The sequence below is a fragment of the Camelus ferus genome, chromosome 25, assembly GCF_009834535.1.
Source record: "Camelus ferus isolate YT-003-E chromosome 25, BCGSAC_Cfer_1.0, whole genome shotgun sequence".
Taxonomy (NCBI): Eukaryota; Metazoa; Chordata; class Mammalia; order Artiodactyla; family Camelidae; genus Camelus; species Camelus ferus.
Window position 1 is genome coordinate 27,429,948 of NC_045720.1, and position 23,250 is coordinate 27,453,197.

The 23,250-nt window shown below is 41.3% G+C and overlaps 1 protein-coding gene across 2 annotated transcripts in view; it reads left to right on the top strand.

The window, feature by feature from the left end:
• Positions 1-23,250, top strand: part of DPYS (dihydropyrimidinase) — an 81,675-nt gene that overhangs the window by 31,870 nt on the left and 26,555 nt on the right. For both annotated transcript variants that reach the window (XM_032467764.1, XM_032467765.1), the window contains exons 5-7: positions 1,349-1,505; positions 2,744-2,885; positions 5,047-5,189. In XM_032467764.1, coding sequence (XP_032323655.1) covers positions 1,349-1,505; positions 2,744-2,885; positions 5,047-5,189 — 442 coding nt within the window. The remainder of the gene's footprint in view (positions 1-1,348; positions 1,506-2,743; positions 2,886-5,046; positions 5,190-23,250) is intronic.

Sequence of the window (23,250 nt, forward strand, 5' to 3'; positions counted from 1 at the left end):
TTTTATTGACCATAGTTTGATACTTGGAAGGCAAAGTTTGTGAGGCTTCGCGCAGCCCTGCTTTCATGGTTTTTCAGCTCCTTGGCTAGCTGGAGGAAGGTGGCTGATTTGGGGGAGTAATGGTCTGTGAGATGGTAAGGCGCTACATTCCAATTTAATATGACTCAGGCAGCTGGTGGCCATCCACTGTCAGTGCTCTCTGAGGAAATCAGTTTTTTTCAGTTGTATGTCAGGATTTTAACTAAAATTGGGCATCTGGTTGACCAGAGTGAACTAATTTGGTACCCTTTTCTGTGCACTCTCCTTCATGACTACCTGGCTATGATCAGGTTGATGCCAGTGCATCTCTTACGCTGACAAATGCTAATCAGAGATAGGATTCTGATTTTAAATTCAAATTCACTATGCGCTATTAACTTTTCTAACATTGTGTGCTTTTGATGGCCTCATTTGCATGATTTTATAAATATGCATTTCTGGCTACAATTTTATTATCTGAGTGTTCTTTTATTTAACACACGTTTTTGGAGGAGGTTTTTTTCCTTGAGGGTGTGAAAAGATTATCAATCTATTTGTAACAGAGTTATAGTGTGGTCAAACTCCATACAGCCATATGATCATTGTCATCAGAGTACAGCATAGAAGTTAAGACCACTGGAGTCAAAGTGCCTGGATTCAAATCCAACTCCTCCACTCCATCTATGTTGAGTGCATGTGATGTAACTGTACAGAAATTATTTAGCCCTATAAGCCTTATCCTCATCTTTTAATGGAGGTAATAATAGCATTTCCCAGATAGGGATTTTGAGAAGATTCCATTAGACTGGCACATGTATCAGTCAGCTTTCGCTAGGCCATGCTGCAGTAACAAATGAATCTAGAATCTCAGTGGCTCACAACTGCAGAGATGTATCTCTGATTCACACTCATGCCCATCATGGATTGGCTCTGCCTCTGCTCCATATTCTCTTCATTGGGAGACACAACTGAAGAAGTGGCTTCTGTGGGTCTCACAACAGAGGGAAGACTCACTGTGGCTTTAACAGCTTCTGCGTGGAAGGAGCACGTGTCACTTCTATTCTTATTTAATTGGCCAAAGTAAGCCATGTGGCCGAGCCTGATAGCAGCAGGTGGGTATGACCATCTACCACAACATGCAGTGCACATTGACTGGAACATAATAAATGCTCCATCGTTTTTATTTTTAAATCCTGTTCACAAGCATAAATTATAGTCTAGGATTCCCATTATCCTTTGCTTGAAGAGAGAAGACTAATATTTATGTGTTTGTCAAACGGCTCCCTTAAAGGCAAATTGAGGTGCTGAATGGTTCCTTTGAACTTTCCAGGGAAGGTGGTCTATGGAGAGCCCATAGCAGCGAGCCTGGGCACTGATGGCACGCACTACTGGAGTAGAGAATGGCACCACGCAGCCCACCACGTCATGGGTCCACCCCTGCGACCCGACCCTTCCACGCCTGACTTCCTCATGAATCTCTTGGCTAAGTAATCACTTGGCAGATGATGGTGAAGTGTTTTGGCAAAATAATGATGCTGTATGAATCTCAGGTTTGAGTGTAGAAGAGCCTGTCCTGCTGTCTGGACCTTCCACTGACCTCCCAGTATTCTGTTCTACTTGACCTGACAAGTCCTGGGGACTCCCTCATCTGGAGCCCCAAAAGCATTAGCTAATTATGTTATGATGTGTCAAAAATCTCTCCTGGCCACAGGGAAATCAGATCCCTTTAATGAAATTTTACTCTCTTCTGATTTTTTTCATTGTCTTTTCCATCTCTTGTTGCCTAGAGCCAGGTCTCTTCATTAGGCCTTATTATTTCATCATTCAGAATATTCTTGAATGTTTTTCTGTGCTGACATAACCCAGGAACCAGTGTGCCTGCTGTATAGGAGCAGTAGGTCGTGATCTAGGGCTGAGCCACTGCAGGGGTGAAAGGCAAAATCCTGCCCTCAAGGAGGTTACCCTTATGACAGGTCATCCAGACTCACTTCAGAAATGCAACTTTCTGGGACTTTGTAATAACTCTTCTTAAGAAATAGAAAGACACTGCTCATGGGCACCCCGTCATTCCCCATTCACTGATACTCAGATCCAAGTTACAAAGAGCTTTTCACAGCAGCCTGCACAGGAGTTTATTTGCCATTTCCTTTCAGCTTCTCTTCTCCTTCAGACTTGTCTGTCCCCGGGATTATACACAAGTCAAAGCAGGATTCCTGTCCCTGGTGACATCAGCGTCCCCAGCCAGGCTCACCTCTGCTCATCACAGCTTTGCCATTTGGCCAGGGGCTGCCTCTGTCCCTGCAGATCAGCGTGGTTCATCTTTGTGTAGGACTGCACTCACAAGAAATTTTCACTTACGTTATTGCCAGTGATCCTGAATAACTGTCTTCAAGTATATATAATTACCAACTTCTAGTTGAGAAACTGAGCATGGGACAAACTCATAATCACAGAAACAGTCACTGATGGAGCCTAGAACCCACTCTTTCTGACCTAAGTATGATCCCACTTCATTCTTCTTGGAAGAGTATTATTTTGCAAAGCGTTTCCTAGAATAGCAACAAGCTTGTGTGAAATAGGTACTTGGAAAAGCTGCTCCTTGTCCACTGCCGTCTTCTGACTTTCAGTGGAGAACAGTGTCAGGAGATCAGGGGAGGTGAGGGTGGTTGCCTCCTGACGTATTCTGTCTCCTCACCACCATTGCTCTCATGCGTTTCTCTTACAGTGATGACCTGACCACAGCTGGGACTGACCACTGCACTTTCAACACCTGCCAGAAAGCTCTCGGGAAGGATGATTTTACCAAGATTCCCAATGGAGTAAATGGTGTCGAGGACCGGATGTCAGTAATATGGGAAAAAGGCGTGGTGAGTGTCACAGGATCCAGACTGTTTTACTTAATCTTTCAGCTAGGATCTGGCCCATTTTAGGACTAGAGCACCAAAAAACCTTCATAAAGAAGCATTTTGACTGTTTTCACTCGAGCAGAGACTGGGGCTACAACAGCACCACCACCACCACGCTATCCCTCAAGATGATGATAAGAAATAATTTTCTTCTCTGCGTGGTTCAGCTTAGAGGATGCATTGGACCAGGATGCAGACATTAGGGGATAAATTTAGATCGGGTACCAAAAGGATTATTCTTGAACTCTTGGAAATGTAACAGCCGTTCTGCTTGATTTCTCATATTTTTGAATCCCAGTTACTCATGTGTCACTGGTATAAATACTTGGAAAGATTGAAAATACATGAAGGATTTTTATTATGTTCATAACTCCATTTCATACAAAAATGTAGATGTCCCTTTTTGAGAACTTTTGAATATCAAGTTTTAAAAACTGGTGTATGAGGTCATATAATAATAATCCAAAGTCTAGAAAAAGAGATTTTTTAAAAACATTTCCATGATTTAAAAATTTCTCCCTGATTATGCTGTACACCAGAAATTGACACAACATTGTAAACTGACTGTACTTCAATAAAAAAAATTTCTCCCTGAGGATGGAGAAGAATCAAGTAGCTAAATGTTCATATGTGAACCTGTCCAGCCAGCTGCCAGGTGTAGCTGTAAAGACAGCAGGGGAGACCTGCCCAGTTAGATCTGCAGTCCCCACTGTCGTGCTGTCCTCACCCATCTTGCAGAGCCCCCTCCCCCAGATGACACATGAATCCCATCTCCCACCTCAGAATCCCCTGCACATATCACTTACTTCTAACTCTATTTACCAAGTCTTGTCAATTTTATTTCCAAAATGCCTCCTTGTTTCCACCTTTGTGTCTACCACTCTAGCTTGAGGCCCATCTCTTGTTTAGACTCTTGCAGTAGTCTCCCAGCTGGGGCCCCTGCCTCCGCTCTCTGGCTTACTACAATCTATTCTATACTCCAGTATCAGAGTTGACTTTCAGAAATGAAGATCTGTTCATGCTACTTTCCTCTCTAAAACCCTTTAATTTTCTCCATTACTTGTAAGATGATGTTGGAACAATTAATTTACATAAAAGGATATTCAAAACACCACTATAGCTCTATCTTCTGGTAACTGTCCTTTTCACCCCCTTTTACTTCTACCCTAATTCTAATTATCGCAGAAGACTTCCTCTTTCTCTTTGCTGAGACTTTAATGGTTCAGCCTTTCCCTTTGAACTTGTGTTATTACAAATAACTTCATTACAGCAGATTTTCATAATATATAAAGTGTATAAATGGCTTTAAGGTGATCAAATACTTCTTAATAACTTATAGGAAACCGTGTTATTTTCTGAAACATTAAATGGTTTATTAATGGGAATATTACTTTTAGGACATGGTTCTCAATGCTTTTTTGGAACAGGGACCCTTTGATAAATAAATAAATCTTTAGGATGCTCTTGCTATTTAAATGTACATAGGGATAAACTCCCAACATTAAAAAAATCATTTTAGAGGCATCACATGCCTCCACAATTTGTCCATATTAAAATCTCTTGCAATAATAGATTGTCCATGACTGTTGGTTCATGTAAATTTCAGTAGCAGAAAGTTGAACCTCTTAGTTGATTTTTCCTCTTTCTAAAAGCATTGTCACCTGATTTAAAGGTCTGTCTTATTTTAATTCTGTAATATTCCATCTGATGTCTACATGATCATCTCTTAAATCTAAGCTCTGCAAATAAATAAGCCAGATCATAAATGTTGTAGGTGATGGTGGTAAAATTTCAACAAGAATTGGAAATATTGTTACCAGCATTTAACAGTTGTTTGTATGATTCTGGGAAGAATGGGAAAAATCAATGACGGGTTTTTTTTAAGCTGACAGGTTTTTGAAAAGTTATCTTCAGGCTTCCATATATTACCCCATTATCTCCATCATTATCATTATGATTAAGACTCACCAGTCTCCACAGATGTGTTTGGCTCCACAATTTAAGAAATTAGGTGTGGTTGTATTTGGTTCTAAGAGAGACAATCTCATACTTTTATTGATGGAAGTTTTTTAGTATTTTACCATTAAAATAAATGCATTTTCTCCCTTGACTTGTTTTACAGCACAGTGGCAAAATGGATGAGAACCGATTTGTAGCAGTTACCAGCACAAATGCGGCTAAAATCTTTAATCTCTACCCAAGAAAAGGAAGAATTGCTGTAGGGTCAGATGCTGACATTGTGATCTGGGACCCAAAAGCCACAAGGTAAGTCTAAGTTTTTGTATCCATGGTTTTCCCATGGAGAAGAAGCACTAGCCTGCAAAGAAATTATCATTGGCCTTGATCAGCCATTTCTTATTAGGTGATTTATTTAGTTGTGCTCAGGTATTTTGAGCCTGTGCACAAGATAAAGCCTGGATGTACAAACGTTCTTTTGTTTTCCTTGGCATAGAAGATGCAAAAATTGTGTTGTTTACCATTCCCTGGAAATGCATATATGTATAAAACCAATATGAATTTCCCACTTCCGTGCCTGGCAAACATCTGTGTTCAGATGGAGGAAAGATACAGGGCAATGAAGAAAAAGAAAGGCTTAGTTTGAAAAGGGCTGCATTGAGAACTCGAAATAATTACAGCCTTTTGAAAGCTTTCAGAGAGAAAAATTCCAGCACAAAGAATGTCACTTTTAGTTACCCAGATTTTCCAGCTGAGTTCATCCTGAGCCTGTCATTCCCAGCAGACTCCAGCTTTTTGTTTCCAATTTCCATAATTCTATGTTAATATTGCAGGTTTGGCCAATTCCGCCAACTTAGAAAAGCATTCAGTAGAGGCTGAAGCTTTGTTAATTTCCCCTCCTAGGATGCTGGCATGGACAACACCTGCATCCTGATTTGTGTTTCTCATAAACTCTGCAGTTGTAATGGAGAGAATCCCACACACTTTAACATTTGTGTGTGTGCGTGTGTGTGCATGCACATGTACGTGTGTAAACAGGGATACAATAAGACCTTCTACCTTCATTGAATAGGCATTAATTCAGAGTCTATTAGGTTTTTTATTGTAGTAAGTAAAAGTCTACACAGGCATACCTTCCTTGTTTTATTGCACTTCGCAGATTCTGTGTTTGTAACAAATTGAGGGTTTGCGGCAATCCTGCGTGGAGCAAGTCTTTCAGCGCCTTTTTTTCCAACAGTATTTGCTTACTCTGTGTCATATTTTGGTAATTCTTGCAGTGTCCCAAACCTTTTCATTATTATTACGTTGGCTCTGGTGATTAGTGACCTTTGATGTTACTATTGTAATTGTTTTGGGGCACCATGAACCATGCCCATGTAAGACGGTGAACTTAATCGATAAATGTTGCGCGTGTTCTGACTGCTCCACCAAACAGTCGTTCCCCCATCTCTCTCCCTCTCTTCAGGCCTCCCTATTCCCTGAGACACAACAGTATTGAAATTAGGCCAATTAATAGCTCTACAGTGGCCTCTAAGTGTTCAAGTGAAAGGAAGAGTCACATGTCTCTCACTTTAAATCAAAAACTAGAAATGATTAAGCTCGGTGAGGAAGGCAGTTAGAAGGCAAGACAGGCTGAAAGCTAGGCCTCTTGCACCAGACAGTTAGCCAAGTTGTGAGTACAAAAAAAAAGTTCTTGAAGGAAATTAAAAGTGCTACTCCAGTGAGCACAAGCACGATGAGAAAGTTTTGCTGGTATGAAGCAAAACTGTTGGTATTGCTGATATGAAGAGAGTTTGAGTAGTCTAAATAGAAGGTCAAATCAGCCACAGCATTCCCTTAAGCCAAAGCCTTATCCAGAGCAGGACTCTAGCCAGCTGAAGGTGGAGAAGGTGAGGAAGCTGCAGAAGAAAAGTTTGGAGCTAGCAGAGGTTGGTGCATGAGGTTTCAAGAGGGAAGTCGTCTCCATGACATCAAATGCAAGGTGCAGCAGCAAATGCTGATATAGAAGCTGCTGCAAGTCATGCAGAAGATCTGGCTCAGATCATTCATGAAGGAGGCTACACCAAACAAGAGATTTTCAATGTAGACAGAACACCTATTGGAAGAAGATGCCATCTAGGACTTTCATAGTTAAGAGAGGAGAAGTCAATGCCTGGCTTCAAAACATCAAAGGACAGGCTGACTCTCTTGTTAGGGGCTAATCCAGCTGGTGACTTTAAGTTGAAGACAAAGTTCATTTACCATTCCAATAATCCTAGGGCCCTGAAGAATTATGCTAAATCTACTCTGCCTCTACTCTACAACTGGAACAACAAAGACTGGATGGCAGCACATCTGTTTACTGAACATTTTCAGCCCACTGTTGAGACCTATTTCTCAGAAAAAAAAATATTCCTTTCAAAATATGACTGCTCACTGACTGTACCTGGTCACCCGTGAGCTCCAATGGAGACAGACAGTGACATCATGTTGTTTTCATGCTGCTCGCACAACATCCATTCTGCAGGCCATCAGAGATCATTTGATCAAAGAGTCATTTTGACCTTCAAGTTTTATTATTTAAGAAATACATTTCGTAAGGCTGTCGCTGCCATAGGTTGTGATTCCTCTGATGGATCTGGGCAAGGTAAATTGAAAACCTCTTGGGAAGGATTCACCATTCTTGATGCCATTAAGAACATTGGTGATTCACAGGAAGAAGTCAAAATATCAATATTGACAGAAGTTTGGAAAAAGTTGATTCCAACCCTGATGGATGACTTTGAGGGGTTCAGTTTCTCAGTGGAGGATGTAACTGCAGATGTGGTGGAAATAGCACGAGAACTAGAAATGGAGCCTGAAGATGCAAATGAATTGTTGCAATCTCATGAGAAAACTTTCATGGATGAGAAGTTGCTTCTTATGGATGAGCAAAGAAAGTGGTTTCTTCCACAAACAAAATGAAAAGACAACCTACAGACTGGGAGAAAATATTTGCCAATGATATGACTGACAAGGGCTTAATTTCTAAAACATACAAACAGCTCATACACCTCATTAACAAAATCAAACAGCCCAATGAAAAAATGGACAGAAGACCTAAGTAGACATTTCTCCACAGATGGGCAACAGACACATGAAAAGATGCTCAGCATCACTAATCGTTAGATAAATGCAAATAAAAACTACAGGTATCACCTCCCTCACACTAGTCAGTATGGTCATCATTAAAAAAGTCTACTAATAATAAATTCTGGAGAGGGTGTGGAGCACTGTTGGTGGGAATGTAAATTGGTGCAGCCACTGTGGAAAATAGTATGGAGGTTCCTTCAAAAACTAAAAATAGAATTACCATATTATCCAGCAATCCCACTCCTGGGCATATATCCAGAGAAAACACTAATTCAAAAACACACATTCACCCCAATGTTCACAGTAGCACTATATACAATAGCCAAGACATGGAAACAACCTAAATGTCCATCAACAGGTGACTGGATAAAGAAGTTGTGGTATATTTATACAATGGAATACTACTCAGCCATAAAAAAGAATGGACTAATGCCATTTGCAGCAACATGGGTGGACCTAGGGATTATCATACAAGTGAAGTAAGTCAGACAAAGACAAATATCATATGATATCACTTATATGTGGAATCTAAAAAATAATACAAATGAACCTATTTACAAAACAGAAACAGACTTACAGACATAGAAAACAAAGTTATGGTTACCAAAGGGAAAGGGTGGAGAGGGATAAATTAGGAGTTTGGGATTAGCAGGTACAAAGTACTATATATTAAATAGATAAACACAAGGACCTACTGTATAGCACAGAGAACTATATTCAATATCTTATAATAAACTATAATGGAAAAGAATCTGAAAAAGAATATACATACGTATGTATGTGTGTGTATAATTGAATCACTGTGCTGTACACCTGAAACTAACATAACATTGTAAATCAACTGTACTTCAGTTTTTAAAAAGTAATTAAAATAAAGTTAAATTAAAAAAAAAAGTAAATGGTTTCTTGAGATGAAATCTGCTCCTGGTGAAGATGCTATGAAGATTGTTGAAATGACAACAAAGGATTTAGAATATGACATACACTTAGTTGATGTGACAGAGGCAGGGTTTCAGAGGATTGACTCCAATTTTTAAAGTTCTACTATGGGTAAAATGTTATCAAACAGCATTGCATGCTACAGAGAAACTGCGAAAAGAAGAGTCAATCAATACGGCAAACTTAATTGTCATCTTATTTTAAGAAACTGCCACCCTAGCCTTCAGCAACCACCACCATGATCAGTCAGCAGCCATGATGATCGAGGCTAGACTGTCCATCAGCAAAAACAATTAAGGCTTTGCTAAAGGCTCAGATGATGGTTGGCATTTTTTAGCAATAAAGTAATTTTAAATTAAGATATGTACATTGTTTTTAGACATAGCACTGTTGCACACTTAATAAACAACGGTATAGTGTAAACATAACTTTTATATACTTTGGGAAACCAAAGAATTCACGTGACTTGGTTTATTGTGATACTCACTTTCTTGATGTGTTCTGACACCCAACCTGCAGTGTCTCCGAGGTTTGCCTGTATTCTTCCAGATTCATTCTTCTCTGAAGCCTCCTCTCCAGCCGCCTCTTCTCTCTTGTTCCTCACATTCTGCAGTTTTCACACTGAGAAAGATGAGTAATGATACTGCAAAAAATTCTGACGGTGGCATAGACAAAATTCTTAAACAATTGGAGAAGCAAAATGTAGATAAGTCAAAGAAACCCAAAGGGGGCTGGCTAGATCATTTCACTGTATCCTGCCAAGTTGAGATAACATTTCTCCATGTTTCAAAAGGACATTAAAAAAAGAAATGGAAAACAAAACAAAAAAAAAGCTTCCAGTTTTTTAAAAGAATCTGAAGGTCAGAGAATTAGAACTGTATAGTTCCTCTGCCTCCCTGGTTACACAGGCAAAAGAGCTGAGCACACCTAAAAATGAAAATGGACTGCAAAGAATGAGACCAGCTAAACTGGAAAAACATAAACTAACCATCATGATACATACCCTGTCTTCATGTAACACGTCCTCACAGTTCTCTTGTGATTCTAATCAAACCCTTATGAAGTAGGCATAAAAATTGTTAGTATCTCATTTGACATATGAACGAGTGGACAGAGACATTAAATGACATTCCTGGGTCCTTCTGCTGGGCTTTGATGAGCTGGGCCTGGACCTGCAGGCTCTCAGGCTGTGCTGGTCTTCATTATGCTTAGCGCTTAGCTGTACATAATAAGCAGACATCGATAGAGAAGACTTAGCACTGATCATTCAATGCCAATATGTATCTTTACCCCAAAGGACAAATATATAAACGTGCAAATATTTAATTTCCTATTATCATTACTGTTATAAAGTAAAGGGTAAGTATTATATAAGAAATGCTAGAGAACTAATGAGAGAAAGGGATAGAAGGAAACTTAAAAGCACAGAGGCTTTTCAGCTTGACCTTAAGTTGGTTATTCTTAGACTGCAGATAAGGGAAATTAAGCAGGTAATATATAGATCTTAGGAAAAAATAAGAACTAAACATCTGGATCTTTATGGGCTATTCTTAAACAACTGACTAGGAAAGGAAGGACGAAGAATGGTACAGAGATCAGTAGCTAACACTTGTGAGAGAGTGGTCTAAATTTGCATAGTCTAAGAACATGACTCAAAGAGACATAATCACAGCCTATAAATATCCTCCAAGCAACAATATGTGTGGTAAATACAGGAAGTGAATTATTCACGACCTTGAGTTCAGGTCATTTTTCTTTGTCCAGTTGTCTAGGGAAGACAATGCTTTACACCTGAGCTGGTGTCGTCCTTAGACATTACAAAAGCCGGGGAGACTCGTAAGACTGGGTACCGCTGGGATGCCCGGGTGTAGGGTTAGAAAGAAGAGCCACAGGGAATGGCCTTCCCTTGGCTCTCCACACTGCCAGGAATCAGACCGGATGGTCGTCACTCAGGGAAGTGTTTTTGTTTCTCCCTCACCTTTGAAAAGGAGTACATATTCGAACAAGGAGAAAGTGCGTTTACCACGGTTCACATCAAAAGAGAGAATTTTATAGAAACGGGATGCTGATACCTTATACTTTAGGTCGATCATAGCACCAGCTTTTTCCTCTTCTTGCCTGCCTGTTATGAGAAAGTTGCTCATCTGGGCTGGCTGTTCTGACCAAAATTGATGCCAATGACCTCAAAGAGGACCTTTCTGGTGCGCGACAATATTTTTAGCCTTCGCTAACTGTCCATACATCATCCATCGCTTCCCACTGTCCTCAGCCACTGCCTGACCTCCGGGACAGTCCGCTCCCCTCGCCTTGCAGACTGGTTCTCCTGAATGCTGCACACCCGCTAACCACACTGTGTGCCGGTCTTTATTCTCTGTTTCTCTCCCTCATTAACATTCTTGAAGTCTAATTCTATTTTTTTCAAATATACATTTTATTTCAGAGTAGTTTTAGATTTAGAGAAAAGCTGCAGAGAGAGCACAGAGAGTTCCCGGATGCGCCACACTGGGTTTCTGTTATGATTGTCTTGCTTTGCTCTGGTATGTTTGTTACAACGAATGAACCAGTATTGATATGCTTTCATTAGCTAGAGTCCGTACTTTATTGAGACTTCTTAGTTTTTGCCTGATATTCTTTTTCCATTCTGGGATCCCGCGTTACATGTAGTGATCATGTTTCCTGAGACTCCTTTGGTCTGTGAGAATTTCTCTGACTTTTTTTTTTGATGACCTTGACAGTTTTGAGGGGTACTGGTCAGGTATTTTGTAGAATGTCTCATTTTATTATTATTATTATTATTATTAATTATTATTATTATTATTTGATGTTTCTCTCATTACTAGCCTGGGGATTGTGGGTTTGGGGAGGAAGACCACAGAGGCCAAGTACTATTTTCATCACATCCTTTCAGGGGTGCCTGCTGTTAACACGACTTCTCACTGTTACTGACTTGGCTGAGCTGTGTCTGGTTTCTTCACTGAACGACTGCTCATTTCTTCCCCTTTTCATATTGTGCTTTTTAGAAGGAAGTCACCTCACAGCCCACGCTTAAGGAGTGGGAAATTACGCTCTGGTTTTCTGTTTTAATTGATTCAACATCCCCAGAGCCTAGCCCAGTTCAGCATAGAATGGAAGCACAATGAATGCTGAAGGGGTGAGAAGAATACAGGCTTCCACACTGCATGGAAGATTGATGTGGTTAAGACTTGGCCTAAACTGTATCGTGTAGTTGAAAGTCGCTAAGAGAGTAGATCTTAAATGTTCTCACCACAAAAAAAAAAAAAAAAAAAAAAAAAGGTAATTATGTGACGTGATGGAGGCGCTATGGTGGTAATCCTCTTGCAATAGTAAATGTATCAAATCAACACCTTGAACCTACACAATGCTGTACGTCAATTAGATCTCCAGAAAGCTAGGGAAAAATAAAGAAATGGCGTAAAGGAAACTGGAAAGATTTTATTCGGCAACAATTACAGTGAGAAGAAAAGTAGGAAGAATAGCATTTCCTTCACGCTTTTAACGTATTTGCAAGTTATCAGTAAATAACTGTTGAAAGAATAAATAAATGAAGATGAACAAAGGAGAAAGGATTTCCCAAGGAGACGAGGAAGAACTCCTTCATGGGTCTTCTTTTCCTCGTGTCCCGTTCATTTTTGAGGTTGATATTAGCTTTATAAGCAGCTCCTATGATAAGAGAGAAAATAAAGTTCACAGAGAGCTAGCTTCCTGGTTCTTTCACTCAGGCATTCACTCAGCGAGGAGCCCCACTGAGAGCTGGGCACGAGGGGCAAGGTTGTACAAGAGTCAGGCCCTGCCTTTGGGAAGCTGACAGTCTATGGGGAGGAGATAAGATCATAAAGTCAAATGGTCTCAGTCTCAGAAGGAATGTGTTAAGAATATCACACGTGAGGCAGAAACAAGATGCCATTGAAGTTCAAAGAATAAAGAGCTTTGTTGTATCAGCACAGCCGTTGGCATAGGACCTAGGACACATTAGAGAGGAGAGGAAATGAGACTCTGGCGCTGAGAGTCAAGGTTAAACGTGGAGGTGAGATAACCCGCAGGAGGCATTGGTGGAAGGGTCTGGGTGGAGGCAGTTAAGGTCAGGGATTACGAGGCAGAGAGAACCAGCTCGGCTGTGGGAGGGAGTGGGAGGATGACGAGGTCGTGGGCTGCCTCTCTCCAGTTTTAATTTTGTTTATCACGGACAGAGGCAGTTTTAAGCAGAGCTCATCTAGTGGAGAAGCATTGTTTAATCAAATGAACAAGTAGATATGTCTACAGGGTTTGTTTTTTTTTTCCTTGCAAGATACTCCTTTTTATTTTACCTACCTGATTTTTTTTTTACCTATCTGATGTTAATATTAGCTCAGGTCTGGTAATGTGAAGCCTTTCTGGCTGACCACACAAATAGAGAGAGGTTGGACAGAATTTTCCTTCGAGATTTCCTGAAAGGTTTTAGCAGAAGCAGTTGCCAGAATGACTAGTTGGTATCTCAAATGAGAGCAATGTGCATTTCACCCCAGAGCCTGCAGGGGGCGCCCACGGCCCGTACTGAGCTAGGGGGCCGAACCCGGCCATTCTAGCTGCTGGTTATGCAAGAGCAAGCCATCCTCTGGAGGATGGATGTATTTGCTAATGATTTTTGGCCCCATGGTACATAGATGTCCCCCCTCCCTTTTTTTTAAATTCTCATTACCTATTAATGGCATGTAGAAGTAAGTATGCTCGCAACACAATCTGTAACCTTAAAAATGGGAGATCAGGGCAAAGAAAAGCCAGTGCAGCGATGCTTTTTTTTGTTTTTTCTTTTAAACCTTTAAAAAGCCAGATGATTCCAGAGTGAGGAATCTGACAAGTGGTGATGGATGACGAGAGAGAATTGGGAGAGGGAGTCTACAGAGAAGGTTTGGACATCTTGATGAAAGAATACCTAAGACGTTACCAGCCTGTATAAAGTTCCTGCAAAAATCAACTGCAGTAGCTCTTCTGTGCCATTGCACAATAAAAACAAACTGCATTTGGCGCATATGGTGCATTCATCTCTTTTGGAAGTAAAAAGAGACGGCTGTATTCAGCGTGACAGCCCATTGAGCCAGGGTCTATTGCTTGTGACAGAGGTGTGTGTTCTTATGTCACTACTTGGGTCTATGCTTCAAATTTAAGGACACATTGCCTAGCTAAATGTTTGGCCCATTTCTGTAGGATATCTTGGTACTTAGGGTCAGGAGGACGAAATCAGGAGTATGATTTTCATGTGGTATCTAGACAGAATCTTGTGTCACGTGGTCAAGACAGAGACCAGTCAAATCGGGCAACTTGTTAAAAATCTTATTTGAGAAGATGGCATGTAAGTTACTTGCAAGCCCATAGCAGCAGCAGTAACTCATGTTCTGGCAATTTAAAACTATCCTATGAGCTTCCATTTTCCTGTATTCATTAAATAGCACTTAGTTACTATGGCAACTGTCCCTTTTCAGTATTTATGAGCTGCAGGGTACCTCACAGAATCTCCAGCACACAAACACACAGCTAACAAATTGTGTGCACTGGAACATTTAATGAAGACTTCTGGGCTGGACTGTATTTTGCAAAGCAGGCATACTTCACTCACAGTTATTTTCGTTTATTATTCTTTTGACTCAATTATAGCTGGCTTTGACCTTGAAAACACCATTCATGAAAGCATTGTGCCGTCTTTCCTGCTTAATTTCCTTCCCTTTTTCATTGACGATAGAAATGAATTTAACTATATTCAGAGAAGAGTAATGACTTGCACTTACGAAAGTGCCCCTCTGGACTCTAGAGGGGGCCTTGTGTATGAAACAAAGCAGGGGAAGAATGACTGTTTCATCTTTGGGTGGTGGGGATTGTGGGACATGGGGAAAAGGAAGAGATAAGGAGTGGGGTGAGTTTTGGCAAAGAGCAATGACTGTGGCTTATTATAATAGGTAGGTTATCAGTGACTATTTCACAGAGGCTACCAGGCATTTTCCCTTGAAGTTGCACATCGTGTATCATATGAGTAATTTGTACACAATGATCCTCCCTCTCAAAGGAAGAAGCATCTGTGTGCACACGTACTAGCGCACGCTCACGCAGGCACATCAGCACCGCAGCCGTGTCTTTACGTGTCCACGCTGGTCAGCTTGAAGACTCTGCTTCTGATGCCTGTTTCTAAGAGAGTTTGTAACTCACTCCTCTCCCAATCCCCAAGCCCACACCATCACTGTGCACATTGTGTGGGAGGAGGGGAAGGAGACCTAGACCTCGTACCAGGTGCGTGGGTGGAAACAAAGACGATTCATGGGAGGGTTTTCCACTGTGTTGTCTTGCATGTGTTCGCGGAGGTGGCTTGGTGTCAGGTGAAGCTCGGCCAGGTTCTGCTCCTGCGCACCCATCGCATAGTAGTCCCCATACGTTTCTACAGTAATGATGACAATTCTGTGGCAAACGATAGCAAAGCATCTTGAGGAATAAATGACTTTTGCTAATCCACACAAGATTCAGCCCACTATTTCAGCTGCTGAGGGCAGGAGCAGAACCCCAGTGTAAAGCAAAAGACTTTGAGGTTAAATTCCCCCTGTGTCTGCCACATCCTAACTGGATGTGACCTTGGTAATATTATTTAATTTTTCTGAATTTCAGTCTTTTTATTTGTAAAAATAGGAATGATGTTTATTTCATTATATTATAGCATTGTTGTGTTTAAGATAGTGTAGATAAAATGCTTGGAATAATAAATGAAGTAAAAAACAAAATAACTGACAGCCTTGCTATGTAACTAATGTTCAGTAGTGCTTGGCGTCCAGTAGGTGCTGAGTAGTAGTAGCCAGTCAGTGACAGTCAGTGGTCAACTGATCGAATAAGTGAGAGCTATTATTAATCATAGTTGTGATTCAGAAGTCCTTGCAGTAATGACTTAAAGTTACTAAAATTATGTTTCATAGAAAAGCTCCCTCTCTTGTGCTTCTTACACACCTGCAATTTGCACCAAGAATGTCTAAAATTAAGAAGCTTCAATAGATCCTTTGGCTGAGATAACCTCATTAAATCAGAACTCTTACATGCCTCCGGAGCTGACTCCTTTGAAAAATTATTTGCAGTGAAACTGTTTCAACAAACCACCTAAGATCCATTTTGTGACCTTCAGGAGACATTTGCTTAAAAAAAAAAAAAAAAGGTTTGGACTATGCATGAAAAAAAGCTAGTTTGCTGATTACATGAGGGTAAAATTTTAACCACTATTGATTTCAGGTTGTTTATTTAAACATGTTCTTATGCAACTGAACCTTTCAAGTGAACTAGAAATGATTTCCAGGGACTTCACTATTATTAGCTGCAATTTTTTTGGTCAAATTATAAACGACAAGCAGCTTAGGAACAGGTCATGGTAACCCATTCTATCATTGATGATTTGCCTTTGCCAGAGTAAACAAGTTTATTTTAAGCATTAGGATTTGGGCAAAAAAATAAGCACCAAGGGGAGGTGGTTGTGTGAAAGGCATAGCCTTTTCTAACTAAGCACCTTCTGTATTTTTTTTTCTACCCAGCATATATTATAAATGCTTCTGTCTTTGGCATTTGCCTGTCTTATATACAGCTGTATCCCTAGGTCCCAAAACTGTGCCAGGAATATATATAGCAGCTCAGTAATTATTTGTCGAGTGAGTAGACCAGATACTAATTGTCTTGGGCCAGTGAAAAAATGTGTGATTTTAAAATTTTGGTTGGGCTTTGTTTACTTGCTTCTGAAACAGGTTCAAGATCCAGATTTTACATTTTCCCGTCTGAATTTAAAATCAAAAAAAAAAAAAGAATTCTGGACACTTCTGCTTTCTTTTTCCCCAGAACAGTGCTCGACAAAGATGCATTCCAGAGTCACTGGCCAGTAGCCGTGCCAGACCTGGCCGTGAATGTAGCTTAAGCCAGATTGGATCCTTTTGTGGGTTAAACAACTCTGCTTTTTGATCCCAGACTCACTCCTGATTCTGGCAAGTTACCTTAAAAACATGGGCTCTTGCTTATGGAGGGAACAGAAGGTGGAGCAAAAGTGGATCAAAGGAAATTTAGTATCAGTACCAGAAAAGAATCCCAGGGTCCTTATATTCTTAAAGCATAGCGAAGAGCCGTGGCTTCCTACAAAGACCTTTGGAGAAGGTACCTGTGAAAACGCACTATTCCCTTCAGAAGAGGGTCACAGTGGAAGTCTCTTTGGAGGCAGTAGGTAATTTAGGGAAGTGCAGTCTTTTTTTAATGGCCTGAACAGAATTAGAAAAACAAACTCAAAACCTCAGTGTAAGCTGTTTACCTTTTTTTTTTTTTTTTTTTTTTTAAAGCAGAGGTTCTCAAAGTATGGTCCCTGGGCCAGCAGCATCAGCATCCTCTGGGAGTTTCTTAGAAACACAAATTCTGTGCCTTCGCAGAAACTCTGCGGGTGAAGCCCAGCAGCCTGTTTTCACAAACCCTCCAGGGGATTCTGATGCACACCCGTGTTTGAGAATCACTGGTTCTCGTGGTGTGAGAGAAGACTTTGGAGCTCATGAAGTCCAGTTAACTCCCCAAGCAGAGTTCTCTCTGGCCTTGCTTGTTTACTACTCTGGTTTAAGGGGACTTACTACCTAACCAAACTGTTCAGTCCTTTCTGGGATGGTTGTAATTGTTAGGATGTTCTGACTTTGGTAGCGTTAAAAATTACCTCCTTCCAGCTCCTAGCATTTTGGCCCCCGGAGCTATGCAGAGTGTATCTTCACTCTCATAGAACAGTCTGTGTATCCTTTCAATCATTTGCTCAAACATCTGAAGAAAGTCATTGGCCACAATAAGCCATCTCATCACCAGATAAGCGTTCTCAGATCATCTCTCAATGGATCCTTATCTCCATGATTAGCAGAATCTCAACATCCTGACCACGCTTCTGCTCCCTCTTCTCTTGGCACACATTTGTCCACATCCTGCAAAGATGCAAGTCCCAGAACTGGATCCGATTCTGCTCATAATACCACCAGAGCAGGAATAGGCGAGGCTGATTGGGTTTATAACTAAATGCAGCCCTTTGCACTTCCTTTCTTACCTTTTCTAGGCTATACCTTATGAGATTGCTGCTTGTAGGTTAAAAACAGTGACCACCTGTGAGTAACTGAGTGAAGTTCTCATATCATCACATTTATTCAGTCAGTAAGGTAGGTCTTCTCTGCTGTTTGTTACGATGACTGGGATTATACTAAATGGTTGTTTTTCTGTATCACTCTTTTAAGTCCACTTGAGCAGATAGTAATTTACAGTGTCCATCATTTTTAAAAGATGCAATATTTAAGATAAACCAAAGTTACAAAGAATAATGCCGTTAACACTTGTGTATTAACCTTCCCAAGTCCATCTCCTTCCTTCCCCCAGTAACTGCCTTAGTTCCTGGATTTGATATTTATTACTCCCATGCGTTCCTTTCTCCTTGTACTGTATGTGCAGGTGCCTCCCTAAGCACAGTATACACACAACATATATAGTGTGTGTCCTTTTAGCTTTATATGAGTTGTGTTGTACCATATATATTACTGTTCAGCTTTCTCAATGGTATGTTTGTAGCACTTATCCGTATTGGAATGTGTAGGTGTTTCATTCATTTCCACTGTATTCTAGTTTATGAATATAGTGTGTCTGAATGTAGCATGTGTTCTGTTTTATGAATATAGCATGATTTGATTGATTGTTGATTATGTATTCTTGTGCTGATGGACATTTAGGTTGTTTCCAGTCTTTCACTATTTCAGACACTGTGTACATCCTTGTATACCTGTGTGAGCGTTTCCCTAGACCATCCATCTAGTCCCTGGTCTCTTTTACATCAAATGCTGTCAAATTTTTGTCAGTAGAAAGATAAAAAGAAAATTGCTTGATTCTTCGTAAGTAAATGCAGAACTTTCCATTTGTCTGGATTACAGTTTATCTCCTCCCACATTCATTTACCCAGTCATTAAAAGCCGTGTATTGGACCCCTGCCGTGTCACAAGGACCACAGCAGGAAGCTGAAGACAAAAGTGAGGAAGACATAATCCAGCTCCTTACTGGGCGTGGCAAGGGCAGGGCTAGTGGAGAGGTGGTGGCTTTTGCCTTCTGCTGCAGTCATTGTTTTCTGAGCTGCGAGTCCCACGTTCCAGGTTTTAGCTCTCACTAGCCGAGTAGGGTAGAATGTGGAGCTGGGGATGTGGGGTAGGGGAGACAGGTGGAGTTACACAACTTGGGCTCAGGATCCCTTCCCATCCCCTGAGGGTATACAGCAAGTATCCGCACCTTTAGATCTGGCTCTGTACCTATTCTGTTATGCTAACTGCACACCTAATCCTTGAAGCATAGACTATCGGCATTCACCCAAGACACATGCACACAGACATCAGGGCCTCCAGTTACAGCCACATGTATTTTGCACAAATATTGGCCCTAATGTCCCCACTCTTACCACATATAAACTGAGGTTAAGTTTACACGTACATATATGGGTTCGTGCAGAGCCATGAGCTGGGGGTGCTGAGTGGGCTGCCCCTGAATCCAAGGCCAGAGCTTCCTCGCTGGGCTGCAGGGCAGCAGACTGCATGCTCTGCCCTCGGGGACACACGGGCACTTGGCCTGCGAGTGGCCTGGGTGCCTGCAAATCTGCCAGTGCTCCTGGCCGTCCCTTCCCAGCACATCCTGCTGGCTGTGGGATTCTTTGGACACCAGAGGGCAGCTGACTTTTTCCATTTAAAGTATCTATGCCGGTGGAACACCTGCTGAGCACCCTTCCAGAAGAGCAGCCGGTGCAAACCAGAGAGCTTGGGCAGGAGAGTTGGTACATTAGGTTCATTTTGCAGCTGCAGTTGGAGTCACATTAAACCTATTGCCTAAATTTCCTTTGTCTAACTTGATTTCTCTTTGGCTGGAAGGCAGATAGATCAATATTGTTTTTTGTGCCGAGATTATGTTGCCTGAAGGAAATTTTCCAGCGGTTCACTGTGCTGGCCTTCAGTCCTGCCCCGGGGGCTGCGTGCTGGCTGGGCAGCGGGGGGCCTGCCATCTGTGTGGACCCACTGGGGCGGCCTTCTGGAGGGGGTCGCACAGGCTGCCCCCCGCCAAGGCAGAGCTTGGCATCTGTGCCAGGCCTTTCTGCACGTTTCTTTGGCCAGACTCTAACAGACAGCTTCCTTTTGTTTTTTTCTTTTCCATGAAGCCCTTTGCTCCCTTCCTTTCTCTGTCTCTTTCTCTTCATTTGGAATGCTCTCCATTTCTCCGGAATTTCTTAAAGGTGGTTTCTTGATACTTGTGTTATAATATTTTCTTCCTGTCTTCCCCCAGCCCTCCCCACACTGTGATTAGGCACCCCCCTCCCCTTTTTTAATCACCAGGGAGGGAAATGTTTATACTTTGCTCTTGATTCTATTCTCCTACCAGGCTTTTAAGGAAAGCTAAGAGTCTGGAGGCAGAAAAGTGAGAAGGCAGTTTACCCACACACAAAAAATTAGAGCGTTTTTTCTATGCAGAAGAGTTGCTGAATTCCTCAGGTGGTTGGGGGAGAAAGACAGGATTAGTCAGTTATCTATAAACATGTTATTGCATGCTCACTCTGTATAAGATATGGCATTGCTAACTGCTATGGGGGACCTAAATATAAAGTGTAACACCTGCCATCAAAGGGGCTGCATTCTGGTTGGACAGACAAGATATAAACACGGGCAAGGGTAAGATAACCCTGGAAAGAGGAAAATTATGATCACTCAACACATCAGTTCAGGAAGTGGTGAGGCTCTCATGTGCTTGACTCCTAATGAGTGGTCCAGGCAATTGTCCTGAGCAGAGGTCATCGAGCCTTCCCAGAAAACTGGTGTGAGTTTGAGAAAGGGCTTTGAATTAGTTAAAGCCTTGGGGACAGCTCGGGAGATGTAGACAGAGGGCAGTAAAGCCCTCCAGATGGAAAAGTCAGAAGTAAACAAGGAAAAATGGAAAAGATAATTCAATGAGCAATCAAGAGATCCAAGAGGCTGAGCAGGGGGGTCAGGATGGCAGGCAGCTGGAGGCAAGATTAATCCTGGCCAGACTGCCAAGGACGTTGAATGGTAGTTTACGTACAGAATATTTTCTCTTAGGCAGCCCAAGCTATTGAATGTCTTTGTGTGGGGATTTGAATTGATCTAAATCTGTACTTCCCTATTTTTACATGGCGTAAGTAGAAAATGGTTATTTGTAGAGTACATGGCAATAAAGAGAAGGGGACTGGAGACTGGGAAGAGAATACAGCAAAACCAACTTGTCCTGGTTTGCCTGTAACATTCGCAGTTTTCCCACAGCCCTGAGAGTCCCATGTCCAGACAAATCCTCAGCCTAAGCCTGCACCAGGACTGCTCATCACCTGGGAGGGTGCTTTCGGTCAAAGGTGACTGGCCTAGGAGCTCTGTCCACACCTGGCCACCCTGGGATCTCAGAATTTCAGTCTCCTGTCTGGGCTCATCAGCTGGGAGACCTTGACTAAGTAGTATTTTAGGGTGACGAGTGTGCAGGCTGGGTTGGAGTCTGGGAGAAGGACTAGGAGGCTATTGCTGGAGTCCGGCTTGAGGGGATAAGGCCTCAGACAAGATAATGACAAGGGAAATGGGAAAAAAGGAATTGATTTAAGTTATTTTTCCCCCTGGAGGAAAAATCCTCCCTGAAAACCTGGAGAAAGATTGGAAATTGGATGAGGTAGAGGAGTCAGAATTGACCTCAAATCAGTTGCAGCTTTGTTCGTTTACGACCCAAGCATTTACTGAGTGCCAGCTGGGTGCAAGACATTGTGCTCAAAGTTGAGTGAGAAATGTCTTCCCCTAATGTAACTTAGGACCTTACTGGACAGATTAAAAAAAAACAAAAAACAAAACTCTTCAGATAACTATAATATAAGGTAAAAGGTCAGGATGTGTGGCCCAGTGGTTAAGGGACATGGGATTTTAGAGTTAGAACTGGGTCACTGAATTCAAATCCCAAATACTAGCTGCATGACCTTGGACAAGTTACTCACCTCTTCAATCTCAGTTTCCTCTCAGATATGCAAATACAGATATGCTAATCACAGTGCCAAGCTCTTGGGCTTGTTGGAAGGAGAGCATACCTTCAACATGGTGCATGGCATATAGTAACACTTGAAGTAACATTAATATAATTATCACATACAAAGTGATAAGACACGAGAGATTTATTAACTAGCAGGGAAGTATCAAAGTAAATGACTTTTATAACGTGAGATCCTGGTAAAGAAAAGAAAGCTTAGATGAATCAACAACAGTTCCAGAATTCCAGATTGTCAGCCGTAGTTTCACTCCTGTTTATGCATTGCATCTTCCGCACATTTAGTTCGTGGTTGGCGTGTCCGTGGGGTGAAATTGTACCTGCAGTTTACTTAAAATGCCCCTTAGGTGTCCCATTGCACAGGCCATTAAACAGTGTTGGCTGTCTGACAGTGTGGGACACTTCTCCAGAGAAGGCTCTCTGTATGATTTCTTTACGTGAGGCCCTTCATCTAATTTTCATTTAACTTAGATTACTTTTACAGGTTTTAAATTTATTTTTTTTTTGCTATTTTAAGTCCAAATTTCTGATTATTTCCATTGGATGAATTAAAGGCAGAATTACTGTATCAAAGGGTATATGCAGTAAGGGTTCTCTGCATGTGTGGTTACCACTTCATTGTTCCTCACCAGCTCGAGGTGCAATCGTCGTTTTTCTTTTGATTTTTATTACTTTGGCAGGTAAAAATTGTTACCTTTCACCTAAAGTTGCATATATTTGAGCACTAAGGAAGTTGAATTTTTTTATGTTTGTTAGTCGTTGGGGTTTTTTTCCTCATAAAGAAGTATCTGTTCATGCCCTTTATTCATTGTTCATTTGGTAACATGTTATGATTTGCCTCTTCATTTAAAGGGTCTGTCTTACTTCTTGCAAACTCCCCAAGGTTCTTTGAGAACCTTGAGAAATACATGCTGCAGTTACAGGAAAGTGTTTTGTATAAACAGAAAAGCTTTATATTATTGAAAAAATCGACCTTGTTCATATGTTAGAGTCATGTTTATCACACAGAGATCCTTGAAATTCAGAACTAGGCATGACTAGAGTGTGAGCTTAACTGAGGTCGGAATGTTTATCTGTTTTATTCAGTGCTGCACCTGCAGTGCCTAGAACAGTGCGTGGCATGGAGGAGTGATCAATAAATGTATATTAAATGAATGAGTGTGAGATAAACACATAGATGGCTAGGGATTTTCTACAATGTTCCACTAAGATGGCTTCTTCATCTCATTTTCTTCTTTGCCTCAAGCTGGAA